The sequence below is a fragment of the Macrobrachium nipponense genome, chromosome 34, assembly GCF_015104395.2.
Source record: "Macrobrachium nipponense isolate FS-2020 chromosome 34, ASM1510439v2, whole genome shotgun sequence".
Lineage (NCBI taxonomy): Eukaryota > Metazoa > Arthropoda > Malacostraca > Decapoda > Palaemonidae > Macrobrachium > Macrobrachium nipponense.
The window spans coordinates 29,642,576-29,668,223 of record NC_061095.1 but is presented as its reverse complement, the minus strand read 5'-3'; the positions used below and the strand labels follow the sequence as shown (position 1 = coordinate 29,668,223).

Genomic DNA, 25,648 nt, shown 5'->3' with positions numbered 1-25,648 from the left:
TTTTCATGACTTTGCATTTTTCGCCCTATACCACCATATAGTATAGGGTTTCCGGCCGGCCCCCTTAATCAACTTTGTCTCGTTAAACTGCTTTGTAATAATATCAACAATTATTACCAATACAACAAAAGAAGAAACACTGAAAAACAACACCTTGTGATAACTGGGACCTAAGTGCTTAATATAACCAATTGTTGTCTTATAATACAACCACACAGGCCTATTTTAAGGGCCACCACCAATCTATGTAGTTCACAATTAATTTTAGTGTTTTGTTTTGACCTCAATGAACCCACTCCCCAGTGGGTGAATTGGGTTTAGATTATATACAGAGATCTGTAATGAAATATATGAAAATGTTTTTGAACATGCATTACATACTTGCCCAATTGACCATAACACATGCCCCCAGGATTGGATGGCACAACATTTCTCAAACTGATCACTCAGACCTTTCATTTAATATATAACAAAACATACTATTTTCATTTGATATATAACAAGACTACTTTCATTTGATATCCTATATGTAACAATACTATCCGTACTTATCTTTACTTTCACTTGATTGTTAACAAGATTATATTTTTACTTTAATCTGACATGCAGCAGCAAGCCTACCAAAGTTTCAACATCTTAAAGATGACCTATCAAAACTCTGCCCACTGAGATGGGTTGTATTTGATGTACAGTTTGATAATATTACAACTATACAACTATAACACTAAAATGTGAAAATAAAACATGCTAACACTGCCCTAAGTATTTTATTTCACTTTCACTATGAACCTTCAATAAAATAACTCTTCCATATGAATGTTTATCAAAACTTTATGACATAAAATATAAAATCTGAATAATTTTTTTTTAAGTATGAGAGCAGAGCTTTAATATATTAAGAGTCAGAAGGCAAAATAAAGTGAGAACTAATACCATGAGGGCAATTACAAAGTTCTGTGATTAGAAAAGTTAACAATGATGAGATATAGATGGCTTGGGTATGTCCTTTGCACCACTCTGGGGTAAATAGCTCCTGATAGTGTCAGGTTGGCTCCTGTGGGAACCAGAGAAGTGAGGATCCAGACTTACTTGGATAAGAACTTTGAGACAGGATGAGAGAGATAAAGTGGAGTTTAGCAGAAGTAAAAGCACAGGAAATGAATGTGGCATAATTTTACAGTGGCTATTTGTGTAGTTGGGCACTGGAAGTAATGATAATTTATGGAAGAGTAGTTAGACGTACAACAATATACTTCAAAAATCAAGTTCTGTACCTTGTTTTCCAGTTCCACTTGGTTACCACCAGGATGGGCTGCAAGAAGTGACATTGAAACTAATTTCTTGAGATTTGCCAAGGAAGTAGCTATCCCTAAACCCAATGTGGATGAGGCAGTGAAATAAGACCAAAGTCATCTTGCCGATCCAATGTTGACCGACAAAAGATCCATGGGAGATAACAGAAGATTCCCCTGCCTTAAAAAAATAAAAAAAGAAACCTTAACATTTTATACTGTAGACCATTACTTAATATTTAAAATGTAAAAAATTAAGATAGGGTAATAACTCATTAATACCTTCAACAAACATCACTCACTGACATCATTACTTGCAAGAAGTATTTTCATAAGACTTGAAATTATCTAACTGTACACTGCAAATAAGTTCAACATTGTAAAAAACTTATGTATTTGTCTTTAGTCTATAAAAGCAGACAAAATAATTGAGGGAAAATTTAATGCATCCCTTTATTTATCTTGTATCCATTATTGTCCCTACTTTTACTGTATCCTCTCAATTTCATCACCTCCTTACATAGAAGCAGATACTTGTGTGTAAAACATGGTGAAGGTGAGCTCAGAGAGGGTTGTAAGTCACTGCCTGGTCCTAAGCTGTGGTCCCTATATAATATTTTTGTTAACCTTTCCATTTTCATACACACACACACACACACACACACACACACACACACGACACACACACATATATATATATATATATATATATATATATAGATATATATATATATATATATATAACAGGCAATCTCAGTTTTCGGCCGACTTGGTTAATGGCGATCCGGTCTTATGGCATTGTCCAGTGGCATAAAATCAGCCACTTATGGCACCATACATACCTAACAGAGGCACCATTCACTGGTTATTGGTCCCATTAACCAAAACTTGACACCATAAGCGCCAAAAATGCCACGTTTCAATTAATGGTGGGCTTTCCTTATCAGCACCCTGCTGAGAACGGAACCCCCACCAATAACTGGGGACTACCTCTGTGTGTGTATGTAAAATATATATATATATATACAGGTAATGACCGACTTACGACCTATGCAACTTACGTCTGATCGACTTTACGACTATTATTTTCACCCTTTTCGGCAGAACGTGCATACGAACGTACGATACTTTTTCCTGCGGCATCCGTGCATCTCGGTCGGGTCTCACGCTCACTCAGACTCAGTGTTGCCTGTAGCTCCGTACTGACGCATCTCTCGCTCTGTGTGTTCATTTTTCAATAACTTTGTGTTAATTTTGATCATTTTTGAAATGTCTGCCAAGAGGAAACTTGGGTGTGTTTATCTACTCCTCAACATGCCAAGAAGGAAAGGAAGGCCATTGACTTGGACACAAAAATGACAGTGATTAAGCAGTTCGAAGAAGGGAAGAAAGTGAATGTGATCGCACGTGATATGAAGTTATCTCATTCTACTGTGTCCACGATTCTTAAGGATAAGGAAAAGGATTCGTGATGCTGTGAAAGGTTCTGCACCCATGGCGATCGACAGTGATTACGAAACAACGCACTGGCCCCATCCATGAAATGGAAAAATTATTGCATGTTTGGATGGAAGATCAAATCCAAAAAAGAAGGTTAGAAGTCTGTTTCAGACTTTGAAGGAACGTGCTGGAGTAGAGTATAAGCAAGAATTTTTGGCAAGCGTTGGCTGGTTCAAGAGGTTCAAAAAACGATTCCAGCTGCATAGTGTTCGAGTGACTGGAGAAGCAGCGAGTGCGATGAGGAAGGAGCTAGCAAGTTTGTCGACAGTCTCGATGAAATGATTACGGATGAGGAATATCTTCCAGAACAAATATTAATGTTGATGAACAGGTTTGTTCTGGAAACGAATGCCAGAACGCACTTACATCCATAAGGAAGCCAGTAGCATGCCAGGATTTAAAGCTTTTAAGGATAGGCTGACTCTACTGCTTGGTGGGAATGTCGCGGGGTTCAAGCTGAAACCCTTTTTAATTTATCATTCAGAAAACCCACGAGCATTCAAGAATGTAAGCAAGTACACTTTGCCTGTCTACTTTCGCTCTAACCGTAAGGCATGGTGACGCAGACACTTTTTGAAGACTGGTTTGTCAACTGTTTCATTCCTCAACGTGCGTGAATACTGCCTAGAGAAAGGAATTCCTTTCAATATTTTACTGCTGCTCGATAATGCGCCTGGACATCCACTCACTTAGCTGATCTGAATCCTGATGTGAAAGTGGTTTTTTGCCACCAAACACCACTCCAATTCTTCAACCTATGGACCAAGGTTCGATTGCAACATTTAAGGCAAACTATTTAAGAAATCACCTTTGCGCAAGCCATAGCTGCTCTAGATGCCGACCCAGAACTATCCCTACGAGAATTTTGGAAACGCTACAATATTCTGCATGCTATCAAGAATGTGTCTTCTGCCTGGGAGACTGTGACGGCGAAGTGATGAATGGCATATGGAAGAAGTGCGTTAAACGTTATGTGAATGATTTTGATGGATTTGACAGTGAACAAGAACTTGATGTGATACGGGGAAAAAGGAAAAATAGTGAAACTGTCAAGAGCTTTCCTTGGATTGTGAAATAGAAGATATTGAGGATTTGCTAGACCACGCTTCCGAAGAACTACAAATGAAGCTGATTGAATTGGAAGAAGAGAACGAGTGGCGGAGGAAGAAGAAGAGAAGCGGAGGATGAAGAGTTTGCCAGAAAGGAAATTTACCGCCAAGGGATTATCAGAAGGGATTAGCTCAACTAAATAAACTCCTTGCACATTTCGAAGAAATGGACCCAAATTATGAAAGGTTTTCAAAGATTGAACGGACGGCACACGATTTGTTTCGTCCGTATCGTGAAATTTACGAGGAGAAAAAGAAAACAAACAATCCAGACGAAACTCACCATGTTTTGTGAAACAGAACAACTCCTCCCGTCACCCGACCGTCGCTTCAGCTGATGAAGTCAACGACCTCCAGTCAAGCACCAGCGATGCCAGAAGTCTTTAATTTTATTATATTTTCCTGTACTACATACTAGTTTTCAATTGTATTTGTGAATGTTTTCTATTTTTGCACCTGTATTTTGTATTTGTTTTAAACATTAAACAAATTGTACTGTAGCATCCAGTGTTTAAATTAAAACCTGACAAAAGTAACAACAGGAAACAGTATGATGCATAGAGAAACGGGTTTGCTATGAACTTAACAAACGTAACAATACATAAGACGCAATTTCGTGTACGTAGAGAGACGTTACAGACGTTACAAATGGTATAAAAATTTTCCAAGAAATCATAACTAAAAAAAGGATTGAATTTTTATATGAGCATGACAAACGAAGTTTCTCGTTCTCTCTCTCTCTCTCTCTCAGCCCTCCTCTCGTCTCTCTCTCCAATCTCTCTCTCTCTCTCTTCAGTGAAAGCCTCGATTCGATAGAATTTTTTCCACGTAATCATAGGCGTAACGAGGTGAAGTTCATTTGGGAGGGCAACACCTAATTTGCCCGAATTTTCATTATGAAACAGTATGATAGCGTGGAGAAACAGTTTGGACAAACCGTTCGGGCGAATGTAACAGTACGTAGAGAGACGTTACAAATGGTATAAGAATTCCAAGAAATCATAACTAGGAAATACAATAAGTAAATTAACTAAAAAAAAAAAAAAAGGATGAATTTTTTGATATGAACGTGACAACCGAAGCATTATGAAACAGTATGATGCGATAGAGAAACAGTTTGGACAAACGTTTGCTGAATGTAACAGTACGTAGAGAGACGTTACAAATGGTATAAAAAAATTCCAAGAAATCATAACTAGGAAATCAATAGTAAATTCCTAACCAAAAAAAAAAAGGATGAATTTTTATATGAACGTGACAACCGAAGCATTATGAAACAGTATGATGCGAGGAGAAACCAGTTTGGACAAACGTTTGCCGAATGTAACAGCAAGGAGTAGTAATGTCGTGTAGAGAGACGATATAAATGGTATAAAAATAATCATAACTAGGAAATACGTACAATGAAACTAAAGAAAAGGTTGAACCTACAAACGTAGCAATATGAAACAGTGTGATGTGTGGAGAATGGGTTCGTCTGACGACTTTGACAAACGTTAACAGTAAGGCGTAGTAAGGTACCACGTCATTACTACGCCTTACTGTTAACGTTTGTCAAAGTCGTCAGACGTACCCGTTCTCCACACATCACACTGTTTCATATTGCTACGTTTGTAGGTTCAACCTTTTCTTTAGTTAATTTATTTTGCTATCTTTGTTTTCTTTAGACTTCTTTGTATTTCCTAGTTATGATTATTTTTATTTTTTTTTATACATATGTGTGAGATGTTACACATGCTACAAAAATGTAAAGAAATCATAACTAGGAAATATAATACACATTCTAAAGAAAAAGACAGCAAAATATACTAGCTAAAGAAAGGGTTGAATTTTTACATACGTATATGAAACTTGTGAAAGGGTATCGTAAAGTACTATCGTAATACATATATGACAGTAAGAATATGCACTAAGAATGGTAATACAATGGTTTTAATGATAATGAATGTTAAATGATAATGAATTATGACTTAAATATGATAATATAAGTATAATCTAAGAAAATGTTGATAAAATATGACTTCAGATGATGTCAATATCATTACACAATATGTATATGTACGATAAACTCTACGGTAATTTAGCAGACTCGACATGCGTCCAATCGAGTTACGACTTGTTTTGCAGAACCAATTGCGGTCGTAAGTCGGTCACTACCTGTATATATATATATATATATATATTATATATGATATATATATATACGTTATATATATATATATATATATATATATATAATAATATTTATATATATGTATAATATCTATATATATATATATATATATATATATATATATATATAATATATAATATATATATATCTATTCTTAATATATAATATATGTCACATCACATTACCGAGATTCATATACGTACATCGAGCTACAATGTCCTTTAATATCTAATTCGCACCCAGGACCAGGCAAATCTATTATCGAGAAAAAATTCCCCTTCGGTTAAGCATATATAAAATATATTAATTCCGAGGTAGAGCGAATTAGATATTAAAGGACATTGTAGCTTCGATTTGGTATATATATATATATATATATATATAATATATATATATATATATATATTTATATCTATATATATATAACTTGATAACAAAATGTATAAAACATGATGCTATGTATAAATAAAGGTAATGCCATGGAGGAAAATGAAAAAGTGAGAACTGCCAAGATCTTTCTGTCTTAACAACCCTTAACTTAAGGAAAGATATGTATAGTATTGGCAAAAACATTTAAAGTTATCACTCATTCGCTTTCTTTTTTGTAGAGCAACAATGTTTATTCACTAATTACTGTACTTTTTCATTGTTTGTGACTTAACATACAATTTTATGATAAAAATAATTTACAATGTACAGTAGTAGTAATGTTCTATTAAGCTCACTCCAGGTTAGGCCCTAAACTGAGCATAATAGGTGTACTCTCTCTCTCTGTAAGGGTAATGTAAGATGTATTTGAAATGATATCATAAAGTGTTTTTGGATGATAGAGCATATGAGTATTGTACTTATAATGTAGTTACATATTTATTAAGCTCATTCCAGGTTGGGCCTCGCACTGAGCATAGTAGGTGTATGATATTCTCTCTCTCTCTCTCTCTCTTCTCTCTCTCTCTCTCTCTCTATCTGTTGATTAATCAGACTGTGCACGGGAACGTCTCACCAAGCAAAATGGCCACCGTGAGAGCATATACAAAAATATGAAAAGCGGAAATGAAACAGATGTGGTTTATCTAGACTTTGCAAAAGCTTTTGACAAGGTAGACCATAATATATTAGCGAAGAAAATTAGAAAACATAATATAGTGGATAAAGTAGTAAGATGGTTAAAAGAATTTTTACACACAGAAAACAGATAGTTATTTTGCAAACGATGAGAAATCGGATGAAGTTAAGGTAACTATCTGGGTGCCACAAGGTACGGTGTTAGCTGCATTACTGTTTGTTATTATGATTGCAGACATAGACAGTAATGTTAAGAACTCGGTAGTGAGTAGTTTCGCCGATGACACAAGAATATGTAGAGAAATTACTTGTGATGAAGATAGAAACGCGCTACAAAGAGACCTTAACAAAGTATATGATTGGCAGAGGTAATAGGATGGTATTTAACTCTGATAAATTTGAATCAATAAATTATGGAGACAGAGAAGTTAAGGTATATGCATATAGGGGACCTAATAATGAGAACAATCACAAATAAGGAAGCAGTTAAAGACCTTGGTGTGATGATGAATAGGAACATGTTATGCAATGATCAAATAGCAATTCTATTGGCAAAATGTAAAGCAAAAATGGAATGTTGTTACGGCACTTCAAAACAAGAAAAGCTGAACACATGATTATGTTCGTAGTCCACTTGAATATTGCAATATGATATGGTACCCACACTTTCAAAAGGATATTGCACAAATAGTGTGTACAAAGGTCCTTTACAGCTGGAATAGAAGAAGTTAAGGACCTTGACTACTGGGAAAGACTACAAACATGATATTGTTATGATACAATAAAGTTTGTTCATACTTACCTGGCAGATATATATATATAGCTGTATTTTCTGAAGTCCGACAGAATTTTAAAAACTTCCGACACACGCAGAGGTCGGCCAGGTGGTTAGTACCCATTCCCGCCGCTGGGAGGCGGGTATCAGGAACCATTCCCATTTTCTATTCATAATTCTTATTTCCACTGTCCCCTGAGGGGAGGTGGGTGGGTACTTGATTATATATATCTGCCAGGTAAGTATGAACAAACTTTAATGTATCATAACAATATCATTTTGTTCATGAAACTTACCTGTCAGATATATATATAGCTGAATCCCACCTTTGGAGGTGGGAAGGGACAGAATAGAAGGATTTTGGGAAACAAATGCATGCAGATGATTTACATCTTGGTTCCACCTGTTAGCATAGCTGACTTCGTGATTACTGTCACCCAAGTCTGCTTCTGCTTTACTAAAGTTGCCAGCGAGGTAGAGACCTAGAAAGCTGGTGCACTCCAGATGATCTGTCAACGGGGGCGTGACCACAATGTGACTAGACCATATTGACCATACCATGAGGGCTAAGAAGTAAAATATAATATATATATAGATATATATATCACCACCTGACCAACCTAGCCCCCCCCAAAGTTAAGGTGTGTTAACTAAGGCTTAAGGAGTTAAGAAGTCGCATTGTCGGCGACTCAACAACTAAATTAAGAGCTCTTCCTAACCATTTTCTACAGGATAGGATGAGTGGTACTTCTTGCCCCCAAGATTGTGTCTGCAGACACGTATGGCCCTAGCGAGCAGCAGATCTCATATGTCATCTTCACATCTCGCAGGGAGTGTGAAGTGAACACAGAGTTGCTTTTGCTAAACATGGTACTCAGGATGTTGCTGAGTGCCATGCTCTGTTGAAATGCTTCTGAGGCCGCGCCCTCACCTCGTGATCATTCAGATAAAAAGATTTCAAATCTTTGTGCAAACACAATGAAGGAGCATTTTTTGAAAGAACTCCTTAACACTAAAGCCAGGGTGTTCTTCGATATGGGCAAGTCTGTCTTTTTCGGAACACTGCAGATTGCCCGAATGACTTCGACTTTCTTGAGTTTTATGTAGATAAAACTTGAGAGACCCGACAGGGCACAGGACTCTCTCTGGCTCCTGCCCACTAACTTGTGCCATCCTTAGCTTCCAAAAGCTCTGGCCCAAGGGACAAAACGGGTTTCCATTCTTAGGCCACAACGGAAGGCTTAGAGAGCACACCGCCTTGTGTTCTCTAAAGCCAAAACTTGTGACGATGGCTTAAAATCTCACTAACCCTCTTTGTCGTATCTAGGGTGGTTAGAAGAAGGCCTTCCTGATCACATGCAAGAAGTTAACAGGTAGGAGAGGTTCGAATGCTTTGACATCAAGAACTTCAGACTACGTCTAAGTTCCATATTGAAAGCTTCGACCTGGACATGCACAGTCAGTCCGTCTGTACTAAAGTCAGGTGACGCGACCAGTTGACCAGTCAAGACGAATCAAGGACAGCAAGGCTGTACCCTGAAGACCATAAGGCACTATTCTTCGCTGAAGGATGAGTGTCTGGACTGCCTGGGCGATTCAATCTAAGCAAACCTTGGGGGGGTGTATCAACGCAACCCAACGTCGTCAGCGAATCAACTCCTGACTCGAGCTTCTGGTGCCAGGAGAAAGGAGCGAGGAGCAAAAAGGCGATTCAGTCCCGAAGGAAGAATGCCTGACAGTCCAACCTGGTCTCATGTTACACGATCATCGGGAGTGTAAACGCAACCGACTTCGTCAACAAGAAACTCAGGGCTACTATATGTCGCCTGATCTCGCACGAGTGTCTGACTCCGAGAAAACAGGTGAGACAAAAAGTAGATGGTGAGCGCAGTTTCGAGATTCCACAGAACTCAAAGATCATGAAGGGCTTTGTTGTTTGACAGACGCAAATCTCTGAGCCCAAAGGCCGTCAACCAACATATTTGCGTATCTTTAATAGTTGTGACTGCTAGCTTATCCCATTCTTCAGACGGAAATGGAAGACGGTAATCTTATTCCTGTCAACATCTCGATAGTCTGAACGTAGTCAGACTCAGAGCGGAGAGGTTATAGGTACCTTTCGAGTTAGAGTAGACCGACTCTCTCGGAAAAGGTCCTTGGAAAGTGAACTAGGAAGTATGTGACCTCTGTGAATCCAGGATCTGAAGGCCAACATGGGGCGATCAGCGTCATTGTCGCTCCCTGTGACGTCATAAATCCTCTTATTACATTTCCTAAGCGATTGAAAAAAGGGGAAAAGAGACTAAAACATCCATCCCCGTTCAATATCATAGGATGGCGTTTAACGGTACCGATCCCGGATCGAGAATAAGGGAGCAGAGAAGAAGAAGCCTCTTCGTCCTCAACATATCGAAGAAAAGAATGAAAGGGCGTCCCTAAAGTCTCCACAACTCTCAACTTACTTCTAAAGAAAGATTCCACTCGGAAGTCAATAGTTGCTGCCGTCGATCGAGACGATTCGTACGGACTTTTGCAATCCTGTAACGAACCTCTTAGAGGATCGTTACATTCTACGCCCGTTGTTATAATAGGCTCTTTCTTGTAAACTCGAACAGGGACCGAGAGAAATACTTCTTAAGATATGAGAGAGCTGTGGAATATCAGAGTTGATCTGGACCACTGTTCCAAAAACTCGTTTCGAGGACTGGAGGGACGACCGAATTGCTTTTACTTCTTTCAGATTAAGATCCAGGACATCTGAAACCCTATCCAGATGTCCGGCACCTTCTTTCTATCACCTCAGGTGATAGACGCACTGAGAGATGTTCAGAATCATTCCTAGATCTTGAAAAATATTTCAGTTTCCCGTAGGAATTGCAGTCTATTCGAGGAAACAAACTTCTTCAGGAAGGAAATGGTCCCCAGCAAGCTCATCCATTCCCTCCCCGAGTATGCTTACTTCCCTAATAAGGCTGCGCTTTGCCTAAGCAGGAGAGCATATAAAAGTGCAATGTTGCGGTATACTCGTAGTTCTATACCGTGCGGTAACGAGCACCGAAAGGATTAAGAGATAACTCTGTTGAACATAGTAAGGCAAAAACGAATGCAACGTTTATTCATTCACGTAAGAAATCCCTTCAATCTTAGGCTAAAGTCCGTGATTGTAGGACAGAGATACAGTTAGTCAGTCAATCCGCAGGAGAGACGTAACCGCCAGCACAGAGATACGGTTAGTCAGTCAATCCCGCAGGAGAGAGAGACGTAACCTACCGCGCATAACAGCGCACGATCTGTTACTGGCTCGGTTGGACTGGAGGACAGACACAGCAGCAGCCAGCAGCTTACGAACGTCGTCTCTTAACTTTATGTCTGGGTTGCCAGCTACCCTATTCTACGAAGAAATAGGTCCGTTATTTTTTGAGCAGAAAGACTCTCAAGCTGGTATATTTAAGCGAAACAGAAAACGCTAAATATATAGATGCGTTTGTGTCGTCAGAACACTACCATACAACGGTAAAAGATAAATCGGAAACTCCTGGAAGGCTGCAGGGAGTAACGATTAAATGTCCTTAGAATAGACAATAGACCTCTCGGTTTGCCATCCGAAGAGGTAACTACAGCAAGCGTATATGACTTGAACCAACCAGTAGTAAAATAACGCAAGGCAAAATATGAAATTATATCACAATACAGTCTGTTCATACTTACCTGGCAGACATATATATAGCTGAATTCGGAAATACAGCTACATACATATCTGACAGGCAAGTTTCATGAACAAAACTTAAGAGAATCGAAGCAGACAGCTCAAGCTTCTTATGTTATTGGACATAAGCGTTCATGACGTAGTCTACAAGTCTATTTCTTGTACGAGTCTGCGAATGACGAATGAGAGCTCTTCCGAATCTTGTCAATAAGAGCTTATTCGCTTACACAATATCAAGTTAATGAGATGTTTGTCAATGAGAACTAACCCATTTACGGGACAAAGAGATATTTTGTCAATGAGGGGATACCCACTTACTTGACAAAACGATAGTATATTGTCAATGGGGGAAAGTCACTGAATTGACAAACGTAATCCAGGAAGTCGAGCATTTTATTTTTTCCGATTCCCCAGTCTCAAACAAGGAAAGGGCAAGAATCCTGTTAGAGACTGGGCTTACGGCAGGTAGAATGACGATGTTCAATTCGGTAGCGTAGTCCCGACTAGAACTAACAACAAAATCTATCATCTGAAAAACCCTTTCAGATGGGCTAAAAAGCTTGCAAAATTATCCTGGGAAGAGGAAGAAACTCTCCAACCAGCTTCCTCTCCCGTATCACAACTAATGCCTGCTAAAGCTTAAAATTTATTGGCAGTATGGCAAAGGAAGTCCTGTCTTGCGCTTTCCTGAAGAGCGTCCTTTTGATGAGTGCCTTTGCAAGAATCCTACTGAACGTTGCCGAGAGTCCTGACGTGCAGGACATCGAGCCTTTACATAACCCGTAACTGCCTTATCACAAAGTCTTGACTGCGGTAGAGAAAACGAGATCTTCCCTTGAGCTTTCCTTAACTCCATCCACCTTTGCGAAAAGCAATATAATATTGACAGAGACCTCTTGAATTCACGAAACCCGAGGTCTTGCTGGGTTTCGAAGACGAAGTTGTCTGTTCACTTTAAGCTTCCTCCGAAGCGCTGCTTACTTCACATTTCTTTGCATGTGAGGTATAAGGTATCACCGAAGGTAGAGGTAAAAATTCTTGAGGCCCCAAACCCAAATCGTAAACAAGAGCTTGAAGAGTTCAACAGAAACGTTCAGCCAGGCGACACAACCTGGCGCGCGCTGGCGCGCGCGCTCGGCGTCCACTGGCGAGCAGCGAGCACGCGGCGTCCAAAAAACTCGCGCAGCTCGTCGTCCACTGGTGCGCGCGCCTGGCGTCCATCCGAACGTCCCGTCCAAGCCGAGCGTCAAAAGAAGTGTGCAGAAAAGCGTCACGCTCCTGACAGGCGTCAAAACAAGCAAGAGAAACTGCCTTCAGGGAAGAGCGAGATACATCTCGGAGAGGAAATCCGACTGCACGAAACAGTCTCAGGGGAAGGGTTGATCGTGTGAGAATACGAGGGGCGAGGGAACGCCTTCTTATTCTCACAGTAACAAAGCTCGGACGTCTGCTCTCAAAGCGTCCTGCTACTAAGACTTCTTTTTCATATTTCTCGGTGGAAAGACGTGATCAGGCGACGTTCGCCTTCTTACTTCTCACTGGAAAGCATAACGAGAGAGAGAGGACGTGAAGCGTCCTCTTCTATAAAGCTTCTATTTAAGAGGGCGCGAGTCCTTCCGAAAGCTCCAACCCCTGAGCGGGGCGGGGATACGCTTCGGGGAGGACTAGAAGCAATCCTTCAGGATTCGTGCACGTGCACGCAATTAGGCAGTCTGGGGATTTTCATCAGAAACTGCCGAGAACACGCCAGATCGGTGGGGTTCCTCGTAACCCTCCTTCGGCTTTCGACATTGCTCTCTCCCCGGGTCCTGGGAGTCAAGCAGAGGTCCCGGCCTAGAGGCGAAATAAGGCCGATCTGACGCACCCTCCACTACACAAGGGGCACTGTCACTGCACTTAGCCACTTCACTATTGCTCTCTAAAGCAAGCACTTTCGATTCTAAGATACGAATCGAAAGAGTATTAGAGAAAGGGCAATAACCTCTACAGACACTGTTTAGGGCCCGAAGGCAACATTACAGGGTTAGGAGAAACAATAACAGAAGTAGCACTCTTCACAACAATGAAGGAGAGCGATCACCTCTCGCAGACATATATTCATAACCCGTAGGCCATACTACATGGGTTAGGCAAAAAAAAAAAAAGTCTATAGAAGGTTAGCAGGTTCACTACCCTGACTTTTTGTTTACGATTAATTGCGTACATACGAATCATACGTTTTCCTTACGGAATTAGACATGTTTACTGATTAATTGCGTACATACGAATCATACGTCTTCCTTACGGAATTAGACAAAGTCTCACACTCCTTACATGACAAATCTCAACAAAGAAGCAAGACTCATACCCTCGTGCATACCAAGTGCGGATCTACCGAAGCTTTCGGTAGCCACACCCTATCTTTGCAGACAACACCCTCTAAAACTAGCCTAACTAGATTCAGATATCTTATCCAAAAATGAATCAAATTCAAATCAATTTAAGATAGCGTATGCCTAGCCACAAATCCAAGTAAATAAATTAAAAGACAATTAGGATACTTAGCGGCAATGAAGTGTTTTTTTCCAAAATCTAAGACGGAGGTACTGGAAACAGGTGTTTCCATCACCGGCGACAGAAAAATTATGAATAGAAAATGGGAATGGTTCCTGATACCCGCCTCCCAGCGGCAGGAATGGGTACTAACCACCTGGCCAACCACTGCGTGTGTCGGAAGTTTTTTAAATTCTGTCGGACTTCAGAAAATACAGCTATATATATATATCTGACAGGTAAGTTTCATGAACGAACTTAAAATTACAGTATATAGTCTAGAAAGGAGAAGAGAACGTTACATGATAATTCAGGCTTGGAAACAGATAGAAGGAATAGCCGAAAACATCATGGAGCTAAAAATATCAGAAAGACCAAGCAGAGGTAGATTAATAGTGCCCAAAACTATACCAGGAAAAATAAGAAAAGCACACAGGACATTAATCCACTACGCACCAGCATCGATAATGCAGCGTCTATTCAATGCGTTGCCAGCTCATCTGAGGAATATATCAGGAGTGAGCGTAGATGTGTTTAAGAATAAGCTCGACAAATATCTAAGCTGCATCCCAGACCATCCAAGATTGGAAGATGCAAAATATAGCAACTCTCTGGTAGACATTAGAGGTGCCTAACACTGAGGGACCTGGGGCAACCCGAACAAGATGTAAGGTCTGCTCTCTCTCTCTCTCTCTCTCTCTAAGGGTAATGTAAGATGTATTTGATATTATATTAGTGTAAAGTTTTCTGATTTTAATTTTATGTTGCCGTCTGCTTTTACTGGAAAATAAAATTAAAATATATGTAATTAGCACATATTTTAAATATTGTACATAAAAAAAATGTACACTAATATCATTTCAAATACATCTTGCATTACCCAGAGAGAGAGAGAGAGAGAGAGAGAGAGAGAGAGAGAGAGAGAGAGAGAGAGAGAATCATACACCTATTATGCTCAGTTTGGGGCTGGAGCTGGAATGAGCTTAATAGTACTAGATACATAACTACATTATAAGTACTCTGTAAATCATTATTATCATAAAAATCAGTATTTAGTCATAAACACATGCATGAAAAAATAATACAGTAATTAGTGAATAAAATGTTGCACTAAAAAAAAAAAGATTAGTGATATAGGAAAAATCTGCAAATTAGTGAAGTTCGATGGAAAAGTGAATAATATGTTCCATAAAAATCCACAACACAGTGGACCATGGAAATGCGAAACGCATAAAAATGGGGGGAGGGGGTTACAGACATATATATTCATACACTGATGATCTATTATCCCCAAATAATACAGATATATTGTTCAATGTTAATTCAACATATCCCTGAGTACTTTTAAGTTTCTACTGCTAATAATAAACTTAGAAAACAGGATCCTTCTTAGTTAGTTTGCCCTGGAAGCCAAATACTTACCTGAATAATGGTAACATTTATTCGCCAGACATTTCTAGATCTCATTTAACTTTGAATATGTCTGCCAAATAGAACATGACTTTCTCACACCTTTTCAATATTCACATAAAGATGGATCCCCATCTGCTAGAAACTGTAAAGCTGAGTTATACAAGTCTAAAAGTCTTTGAAAGCTGTGACCTCTAGACAGCCACCTCACCTCAGTTGGTTAAAAGTTTCACCCTTCTTTTCACAGAGCACTGCACTGAATAAAAAAAATTTAGTGATTGTGCTATGATGATGTTAATTGATCTGCACACTTCCAAGGCAACATGATATTCACCACTGAATTTCTTGGTTACAAGATGTTGTCTGTGTCATACACAATCAGTAGCCAAAGCAGTAATATCACTGAAGGGTTTATCGTGCTTCTCAAAATATTCATGCAGACACTGGCAAACCATCTAACCTTTAGTATCAACAACCCCCTAGCCATTTATTGACCCCCTTTAGACACCCGGAAACTCATCGACTTCTTGGATGGTCCTGTCCACCACTTTGGGAAACTGTACTAACAGAATATACTCTTTAAACAAATTTAGATTTCCATAAAATAAATGGCAGATTTTCATACTTGAACTGTCAGGATTGAAAGAGCTTCTAGCAGATGGGGATCCATCTTTATGTGAATATTGAAAAGGTGTGAGAAAGTCATGGCTGTCTTAATCTTGGCTTACTTACATTTTGATCTTGGATTAGGGGACCTTCTAAAATATTACTTACAACAGTACATGCATTACTACTTACAAGTTTGATATCTTTTTTCTGTAAGATTAAAAAACTCTCTCCACAACTGTCAAGCCCTGCTCGTCCAGCTCTTCCTACCATTTGTTTGTATCGTGATGGTGTCAAGAAGTCACTGCCCGTGTATGGAGAACGAATAATTACCTGGCAAATAAAGAAAGTATGAACATGGAAATTCCTCTCACATCAGGTTCACAAACTTTTCAAGACTAGCAAAATACTAAAATCGTTCAATACCTGTAAGTAACATTATAGAGGAATGATCTGTTTATTCCATTTGATGTCTTCTTGGGTTGCATGAGAGAGAGAGAGAGAGAGAGAGAGAGAGAGAGAGAGAGGCTGGCTGTTTTGGGTGTTGGCTCGTAAGGTTGTTAGTGTTTGTGTGAATGGATAGTTTACAAGTGAATTGTCTGTTGGGTCGATTGCGAGTCTGGTCTGATTTTTGAGTCAGTCTGTGATCAGAGCCTATGGTGGAAGTCAGTTTTTTTTGCCAGCAGTCTTGAATAATATTGATGGTCAGTTATTTTGTGTGCTTTTGAAGTTGTTGTTATAGTTATTGTTGATATTGTATGTTTGAAGGTTGTTGTGCCTGTGTTGCCAAGTTTGTTGTGCTTGTGAGTTCTGTTGTGTTGTGGATGAGTTGTTGAGTTGTTGTGATCCTTGATGTTGTAGGTGGTGTATTGACTTGTCATGTTATTGTTTTTTTATGTTGTTAGTGATTGTTTGTGCGGTGGTCTTTTGTTGCATAGTTATTGCATTGTGTGGGTGTTGTCCTTGTTTGGTTGTTTGTGTATTGTCTTACGACGGCCGTATCCAGCGAACATTGCAGCTCCTCGCCCTGAGTGAGTCAAGTATATGGTAAGTAGGCAGTCCCTGGGTTACGACGGGTTCGGCTTACGACGTTCCGAGGTTAAGGCACTTTTCAATTATATTCATCAGAAATTATTTCCAGGGTTACGACGCTTACAAACGCTGATCTGGCAGAAGAAATATGACACCAAAAATGCAAAATAATCAATATTTAAAGGTTTTTTATGAAAAATGCAATAAGAATGCAGTTTACATAGTTTCTAATGAACCTATAGCATTAAAAGTAAGGTTTTCTTAAGATTTTTTATGATGTTCCAGCTTACAACGATTTTCGGCTTACGACGCATCTCAAGAACGGAACCCGCGTCGTAACCTGGGGACTGCCTGTACATGTGTTTTGAGATATATTCACAGATGTTCCAGCTGTTGCAAAGTCCAGCACCTCTGATCACTGCGCCATTGAGATGGACATATCTGTCAATCAGTTGAATCCAGAGCCAATTAGGATCACATTATTGAGGCTTGTGAGGCTATACTAGATCCTGGTCCCAAGACGAAGTTTAATGAAATGCTGATGGCTATTTTAATTACTGTATATTTCCGTGTATAAGGCGACCTTCAGATAAGAAGAGGCCAAAAATCATGGCAAATTTTCATGAATTTATCTCATATCCATAGTATAGGAAGACTTCTAAATTAAAAATTGAAATGTTTTTTGGAGAAAAGTGATTATTTGCAAAAATTAAACAGTACCACTATATTAATAATAATGATAACTTAAATAGAGGTTATTTTGCTTGTTGTACCCAATAACAGTATTACTATTATCATATCGTTACTGTATTACAGAATATAAACATTGTCATGTACATCATTTGCATTTGATATTGTTTACATTCTCAAAATCTCAACTGATTTGAGTATTATCGATATCTTCATTGCCATTATTTGTTAGGAGAGATATAATTCGGAGATACCTTTTATCATAAAGTTTAGTTGAAAACATGCACATATTACTTCATTGAATAAGCACTGAGTAGGTGTGATTTCTCCAGTTCCAAACATCACTGCCGCCTGGCCGTTATTCGTTTTATTCACCCTCGTCTATAACCTGCAGCTTTAATTTACTAGTATTCTTTCTTGAGATCTCCAATGTATGAGAAATGAACAAAAACATATTTTATTTTTACTTATTGAGAATTGGCAGGGTTTAACAATTTTAATAGAGCTCTTAATAAACGCTCGATAGTTACGGTAAATGATGTCAGCAATCTGCAGTTTCTCAACAAAGTTGTTTATGCCGATATGTTTACAATAATCGCTTCATTCAGAATTCTAAAAACAGGAATTTTGTAGTGGAGGATGGAGGAGTATTATTAGTATTACAATCGATGAGAGAGAGAGAGAGAGAGAGAATTGCCTTGGTCAGGTTGTTACACTGATAGATATCCACTTGCAAAATTTGAATAATAGTTGTAGTATTGAGAATAACTATAATTTAAATAAAACATGTTTTACTGTAATCATATTACATGTATTATTGTATTACATTATAAGAACAAAACGATGATGCACCATTTGCATTCTAGGTTTGTTTACAGTCTCAGCTGAATGGAACTTAATTCAGAGATACATACATTTCTTTCATAAATGATCAAAGTTTGGTTTAACAAAGCCGAGTCTATATGATTTTCATACAGAAGGTCGCGGTAAAGGGAAACCACTGTTTTGTTTACATTTCGTCGCCATTCTCAAACAACCGCTAATAATACTATAATGATGAACGATAATAATTGTACACAATCATCATTCATATTCCTGAATTATTCAAAACAGTTACAATTTCAAATTAAAAACTTGATGTTCGCTGCATCTATCATAAAAGGACGGAGGGAGCGTGAAAATATAGTGTCATAATATTATTATTATGTACTACTGTAATTACATTACTATTGAAATTTCTTAAAGGTTACCGAAAGATAAAGGTTGCTGTCAGCGCATCTGCAACTCGATGTTTACATTTTCTCAGCTGGGATCGCATAGATAAAAGTTTCTTTCATTGATTTTGAATTATTCCTCAAATAAGCAATTTGTTATGTAGATATGCCAATAATATATATGGTAAAATGGTTTTATTACTTTACGTACTATCATTTTATTTCATAAAGTGAATCTTTATGTATGTTGGTGATTAGGCTATAGCACCGAGACCGAGGCTAGTCAACAGATACGCATCTTAGAATTGCAGTATAAGACGACCCCCAATTTTTAGTAGGCTTAGGCCTGACTGACTAAAAGGGTTAAACATGATGTCAATAACGAAGACCAACAATGTGAGAGACATTTTAAAAACTAACCCTTCGAGCAGGAAGATTAACTCCAGCAGCTAGGGTTGAGGTGCAACATACACAGCATAATGTGCCAGTGAGATATCCCTCTTCAATCAAGCGACGCTCTCCTTCTGTCAGACCTGTGATAAATAAAATCCAATTATTTCATACTGTGAGGGGATATGATTATAAAATGGTAACATACCAATACACATTTAAGTTCTAAGAAAATTTTCAAACACCTGAACAAAAATTTTTAAGAGCAACTAGAGATAGGATTATTAAATTCTTGGAAATATGAGAACACATTTGGCAGTGCAGCTATTTGGTCAAAATTCTTAAAACGGCGAGCTAAGTTACACAGCAAAAAGAAAATTAAATTAAAAATCTAAGCGGAATTTATCCACCAAAAATAACCTGCAACATTGCACATGGCAATATGTAAAGTAGCAGCTACATTGCTTTTTGATCATTACTTTTCTTCTGTTTCCCTTGTCCCTTCTCATTTAAGTGTCCAATTTTTAACAATACTTTACTCCAGTTTTCACATTTCATTTAGTATGAATAAATCATATGGGCCAATCCCAGAAAATCTAGATTGTGACACAGTGGTCTCAAACTACAGCAATTTATGATAATGGCATAAGCATAAGCATGAATTCTCGTTTGACTTTCTCAACTCCTGTATTTAATTTTTTCAATCTATATTTGTAAAAATTTCCTCTTTGCATTCAATGAATGTAAAATTCTCCAATTGCCCTGCCAACACAATACTTCCACTCAATTTATTCTTAAATGAGAGCAAGAAGTTAAATAATATTCAAATGATGTAAATTATCATATAACAGCAGTATTAGTTCTATAACTCAAAAACATACCTGAATGATGATAGGCAACACCAAATGGAATGGTCTTCCTTAATGTTGGACAAACTTTGCCTCCACCTTCTTCAACAACTGCACGGTAAAGAGAAACCTTTTCTGTGCGTTTTATCTGCAAAATTTAATGTTAAAAATTATATCACAGGGGGAAAGTGTATCCAACCATGAAATCCCACAATTTATATATGGTATGCATTCAACATCAAGTCAACTGCTAGTAGGTCCCTAACAGTGGTGGCTGTTTTTGGATAAATCCCATCTGCAGGCCTTGAAAATGGCCTTTGTAAAATACAGAATTATATATTAGAAAATATAATTTCCATAAAAAATGTGCTAAAAAATTCAATTATTATTATTTCTATTCAGATGATGAAGTGTTCCTGCATAAGGGAAAAAAAAAGCCTTTACAAAGCTGTGCTGAACTTCACAAAACCTGAAAGCATGAACACAACACACAAAAAGGTGGGATCTGCAAGCAGTGCCATGTGATTATTTACCTTCAAAGATAGCAGGTCTGCTTACAGCAAGAAAAAACCTTACTTGGGATAGGAAATGAAAACAGCAAAACCATTTAGAATATGGCACAATAAACTTATTTTTACTAAATCTAGAAAAAAAAAGAATGAAAACTTATGAAATTCTTGAAAACACTGCAAGTCCAGTCTGCTTTTCTGATCCCCCACTAAACCAGTTTTCTCCAACAATACAATGGGCAACGCTGAATTTCAATACATATGTGGTTCAGCTAACCATTCACCTGACAAGTTTTGTTTCAACTGCAATATGGGTCAAAATGGGAGAAAGGAATCACTTGGGATTAATGACAAGAATTCTTTTATTTTTTACAAACATTGCATTCTACTTGTCATGCCTTTTCATTACTCAAGCATAAATAAAATAACAAGCTTGTCTGTTGTATGGGCACACTCAATGTATTAGAACTTGCTCAGGATTATAATTATTCAACTCGTGAATGTTGAAAATTTTGAGAACAACCATGACTAGAAGAAAGTGCACAAGCATGCAGTTCTCAAAATAGCAACAGCTTCTTGGCAATCATGTATTGTATTAAGTTATAATCTGGATGAAAAAAATTAAACTAAATCAATTAATTTCATGTAAGAACTTTAGGCACACAATAAACTATCAACAAATATAAAAAGTTTTAGAAGGGAATTAAAACTTGAATTAAGAAACTTATAAAAAGTAAAACCAAACTAAATGATTACTTATTTTCACATAGGCATAAAATTTTGGTTAGAAAAGAGGAAGACATTTTTGGTGTGAAAATGAGTAAAATGAATTCCATTTAAGACACAGATCACTAGAATACTGTATATCGATTAGACTCCCAAAATAAAAAAAAAAATTACATTTGAGTAGTAATTAATCGTATTTTCACTTAAAACATACAACTTCAAATAATTTGGACTTTATACATTACCATGCATGTAGTACATTTTATTAGAAACTAAGGACAAACAAAATGTAACATCAAATGCACTAATACACAGGCATTTGTGTTATACCTTTGTTATCGTCCTGGGTAAGATCTGACAAATAAGTTCAGCCAACGTCTCACAATTCCGACGGGTTGGGCAGAAAACAATACATGAATGATCAGGAACAACCTCTCCCACCAGACCACCAATCATGTCAGTATCTAACTGTTTTTGTTCTCTGGTGTACTGAAAAATATAAAATGAATAAATATATAATCATATAAATAACTTAGTAATAATCCTTACAAACAACCTCTCAATCCAATAACATTTGGCAGTAATTACCACTCTTCTCCTTGTATTACAATTTACAATGCAGTTTATACTGGATGAATGGCACAAACTATACACCAGAAGTAAGTGGGAGCCAACAAGAATGAGGTACAAATTAAACATCTCTTGTAGGAAATAAAAGTTGCACTTCTAATCCTATGCAAATTCTAATCCTAATAGATACATGTATGTAATTAGAAATGCCTATCTTGTCAGGCAAACACGTGTGCCTGCAAAGTATGTCTGGGAGGTCTTCAGCAGTCAAACTTGATCCATAGTGCAAACTAGTTTCCCCAAACTACATATGATTTTTTTCTCTCCTTTTTTTTTGGCTGGTGGCATAGAATTTTCAACACACTTGTGGGTTGAAAATAGTTAGCTAGTTAGCCTTTATAAGACTAATGCCCATTCAGTTTTTGCTGACCTTGTGTTTTGCAAATACTGTATTCTATATTTCTAGTTAAATGCTTTAGCTTCATATATTATGTACATTATATCTACCTCATCAGATACTGGGATTAGCTCTGTTTCTGTCTTACTGTTACCTTGGACATAGCCCAAGAACTGGGACCCTAAGTGTATTCAGCAAAATATTTACAGTAATGAAACAATGAGATGAGAAATGCTGAACACTTAAAAATAAACCCCTCATTTCACTTATTGCATTCTATGCCAATTCATATTCCTTTCATTAGTTATTCATACAAATGTTTGTGGGTACATAAGTAAAAATTTATTAGGATAAAGACACTACACACAAACAATGCCCAGTATTTGGGGGATAGGATAGGGACCACACCCACCTGTGAATACTGAAACCCTCTCTCTAAAAGCACTTATAACTGCCCATTTTAATAGTTCAAACACCAAATATACCTTAAGCTATCGTCCTACACCATCCTAGGTCTGAGGCATCTGAATAAAACACTAGGTTGGGTCTCAGAGGAAAGAACATTTCCCTTACGAAAGTCTTGCTCTTGAATTCCACTATGCAAGGTCCTCCTTTATTTCTGCTATTACTGAAAACAAATGAATCCAAGTGCTTCTTACAATTCCAGTTGATTCTGAGGAAAAACTTTAGGTTTCACACATGCAACTGACCCTGATTTATGAATTGTTCAGTGGATGAGAGAGTTCCCAGAGGGCTCATCCAATCCTTCGCTGAACAAGACTGAAGAAAGAGAAACCTCTCTATCTTCTGAAGGCTGGCATTGATCCTTTTGGGGGAGGGAAAAGCCTGAAAAGCAAGAGAATTGATCCTCATCCCCAAATATACTATCTTTTGACAAGGGACTAATTGAAAGTTTCCTAAATTTATTAGAACACCCAGTTCTTGGGCTAATGCCAGGGTTTTCTGCAGGTCTTCCATACATTTCAACTTTGTCTGAGAACAAACAAGCCAGTCATTGAGGGAGAGAAAGCTCGTCACACTTACTAGGTGTAGCCACTTTGCCACAGGGGCTAAGGAACAAGTAAACTCCTGGGGAGCTGTGGAAAGGCTGAAGCACAGAACTCTGAACTGGTAAATTCTGATCTGGAAAATGAATCTCAGAAATTTTCTTGAGCCTGGGTGAATAGAGATATGGATATTGAAGTATGCGTCCTCCATATCGATCGATCAACCAGTCTCCTTGACAAATTAAGGACAATACTGTCTGATTCGTTTCCATTTTGAACTTAGTCTTCAACATGAACAAGTTCAAGGAGCTCATGTCCAGAACTGGTCTCCAGCCCCACAAGACCTTGGGGACCACGAAAAGATGGTTGTAAAAACCTTTGAGTGTGCATCCTCTACTACTTCTATAGCCCTCTTTGCTAACAGGGTTGTTTTCTTGGGTGAGAGCTAAGAATTTCTCTGAGTTGGCAGTGTAAGCTGTTAGTATTACTGGAGAGCTGACCAAGGGAGGGTTTTGAATGAACCTTCACAACCCATGGTTCGTTGCCTCTGCCTTGATTTATCTTTGCCATGAAAGGGCTGATACTGAGTGGAAAACAAAGAAGCATGAACATGAGAGGCAGTGTCCCTAGAGCGCTTTGCAGACTGTGCCAAAACATCTTGAATAGGTTTCCTCTGAAGATCAGAAGACATCTGCAGAACTGTGGTCTGAAGAAACAGGTGCTTACTATCAACAGGTGAGAAAAGAAGAGCAAATCTGTGAGAGCAGGTCACTCCTTTGGTAATAAAGGAGCACCAAAGCTCCCTCTTCTTGGGAATGCTTAATGTGAATAAGGATCCTAATTCAATCGACCCATCCAAAATGCCCTTATTAAGGCAAGAAATAACTCCTAGCAAGTCAGATACAGTCATATCCAAGATAGCAGCACACTCTTTAATTTTGCGAGCTAATGCTCCTCCACACCAGTCTGGAAAGCTCATAACTTCCAAAACTTGGAAGATGTTTTTCAGAAGATGGATGATCCAGTTCTGAAGTTGAAAACATAATTTTGGCTGAATTGAAAGCTGACCTGGAGGAGTCAATAAGTCTTGAGAAGTCCCCCTGGGAGGAGGTGGAAACTCCCAGAGCAAGAACTTCCCGTCTTGTAAGAATGATGCCTCCTAGTAGACAGCTTTGAAGGGGGGAAACAAAAGTTGAATTTTCCTTGCTCTCTCTCCTCCAAGAGCAACAAGTCCATTTCTTTCAAGGCCTTCTTGGCTGATACAGAAAAAACTATAGCATACTATAGTTAAACGAGCATTGCAGCCTCTGCTGCAATACCTAATACTCGATGCACTAGTCTTACTTAGTCTCCCGAGAGCATGAATGTCAAAAATCGTGGAAAACACTGTCTGTAATCCAATACAAATGCCTAAGGCTACTATAGCAAAAAATACTTCACCAAATGGGGAGTTCTCAAGCCGAAAACCAAAATCAAGCTGTGTTTTTAACACCGGGTTGGTCTTAAGCCAACCGAAACAAAGTTGAGCTCTTGGCTGAGTTGTTCCTCTCTTACCCCAAAAGTGGGCGGGGTTAGTCACCTACATAAACAAAAGACTATCACTACCACAAATCTTCAAAATTTAAGCTGCTGTCAAGTAGGAACTCTTAGTTAAGTAATTACCGGGTAAGTTACTTATACAAAAATATCATAATTACATACTGGGAAGCAACATAAACGCTGTTTGTACAATAGTTCGTCTTCTGTCTTGGCAGAGGTGTTCAACTCCCAAATTTGGTCCCCAATCTGCAAATGGAAGCATAAAAATTACTATAATTTTTTTTTATCACAGAAAGCATTTCATGGTCATTTTGAAACTGCAAAATGAATTACTTCTAAAAATATGTACGATAAAATACTGTCCAGTTTAGCCTGATAAAAATGTAGCTGGCCACAGCAGTTCTTCTTAGTTATCACATATGCATACAAAATACAGTGGTGCTCCTGGTTTTAAACATTTCACATTTTTGCAGTTCACTTATAAGTAGAATATGCTCTATTATCCTAAACATTTCATATCATTTCAAATATATCTTGCATTATCCTTAAAGAGAGAGA

General features: G+C 38.0%; 1 protein-coding gene across 1 annotated transcript in view; it reads right to left on the bottom strand.

The window, feature by feature from the left end:
• The window catches only part of LOC135208072 (helicase POLQ-like), a 158,704-nt gene that overhangs the window by 96,914 nt on the left and 36,142 nt on the right, over positions 1-25,648 (bottom strand). The window contains exons 3-8 of the mRNA XM_064240219.1: positions 25,253-25,336; positions 21,908-22,066; positions 20,376-20,490; positions 19,525-19,637; positions 16,337-16,501; positions 1,275-1,406 (exon numbers count right to left, since the gene is read on the bottom strand). Coding sequence (XP_064096289.1) covers positions 1,275-1,406; positions 16,337-16,501; positions 19,525-19,637; positions 20,376-20,490; positions 21,908-22,066; positions 25,253-25,336 — 768 coding nt within the window. The remainder of the gene's footprint in view (positions 1-1,274; positions 1,407-16,336; positions 16,502-19,524; positions 19,638-20,375; positions 20,491-21,907; positions 22,067-25,252; positions 25,337-25,648) is intronic.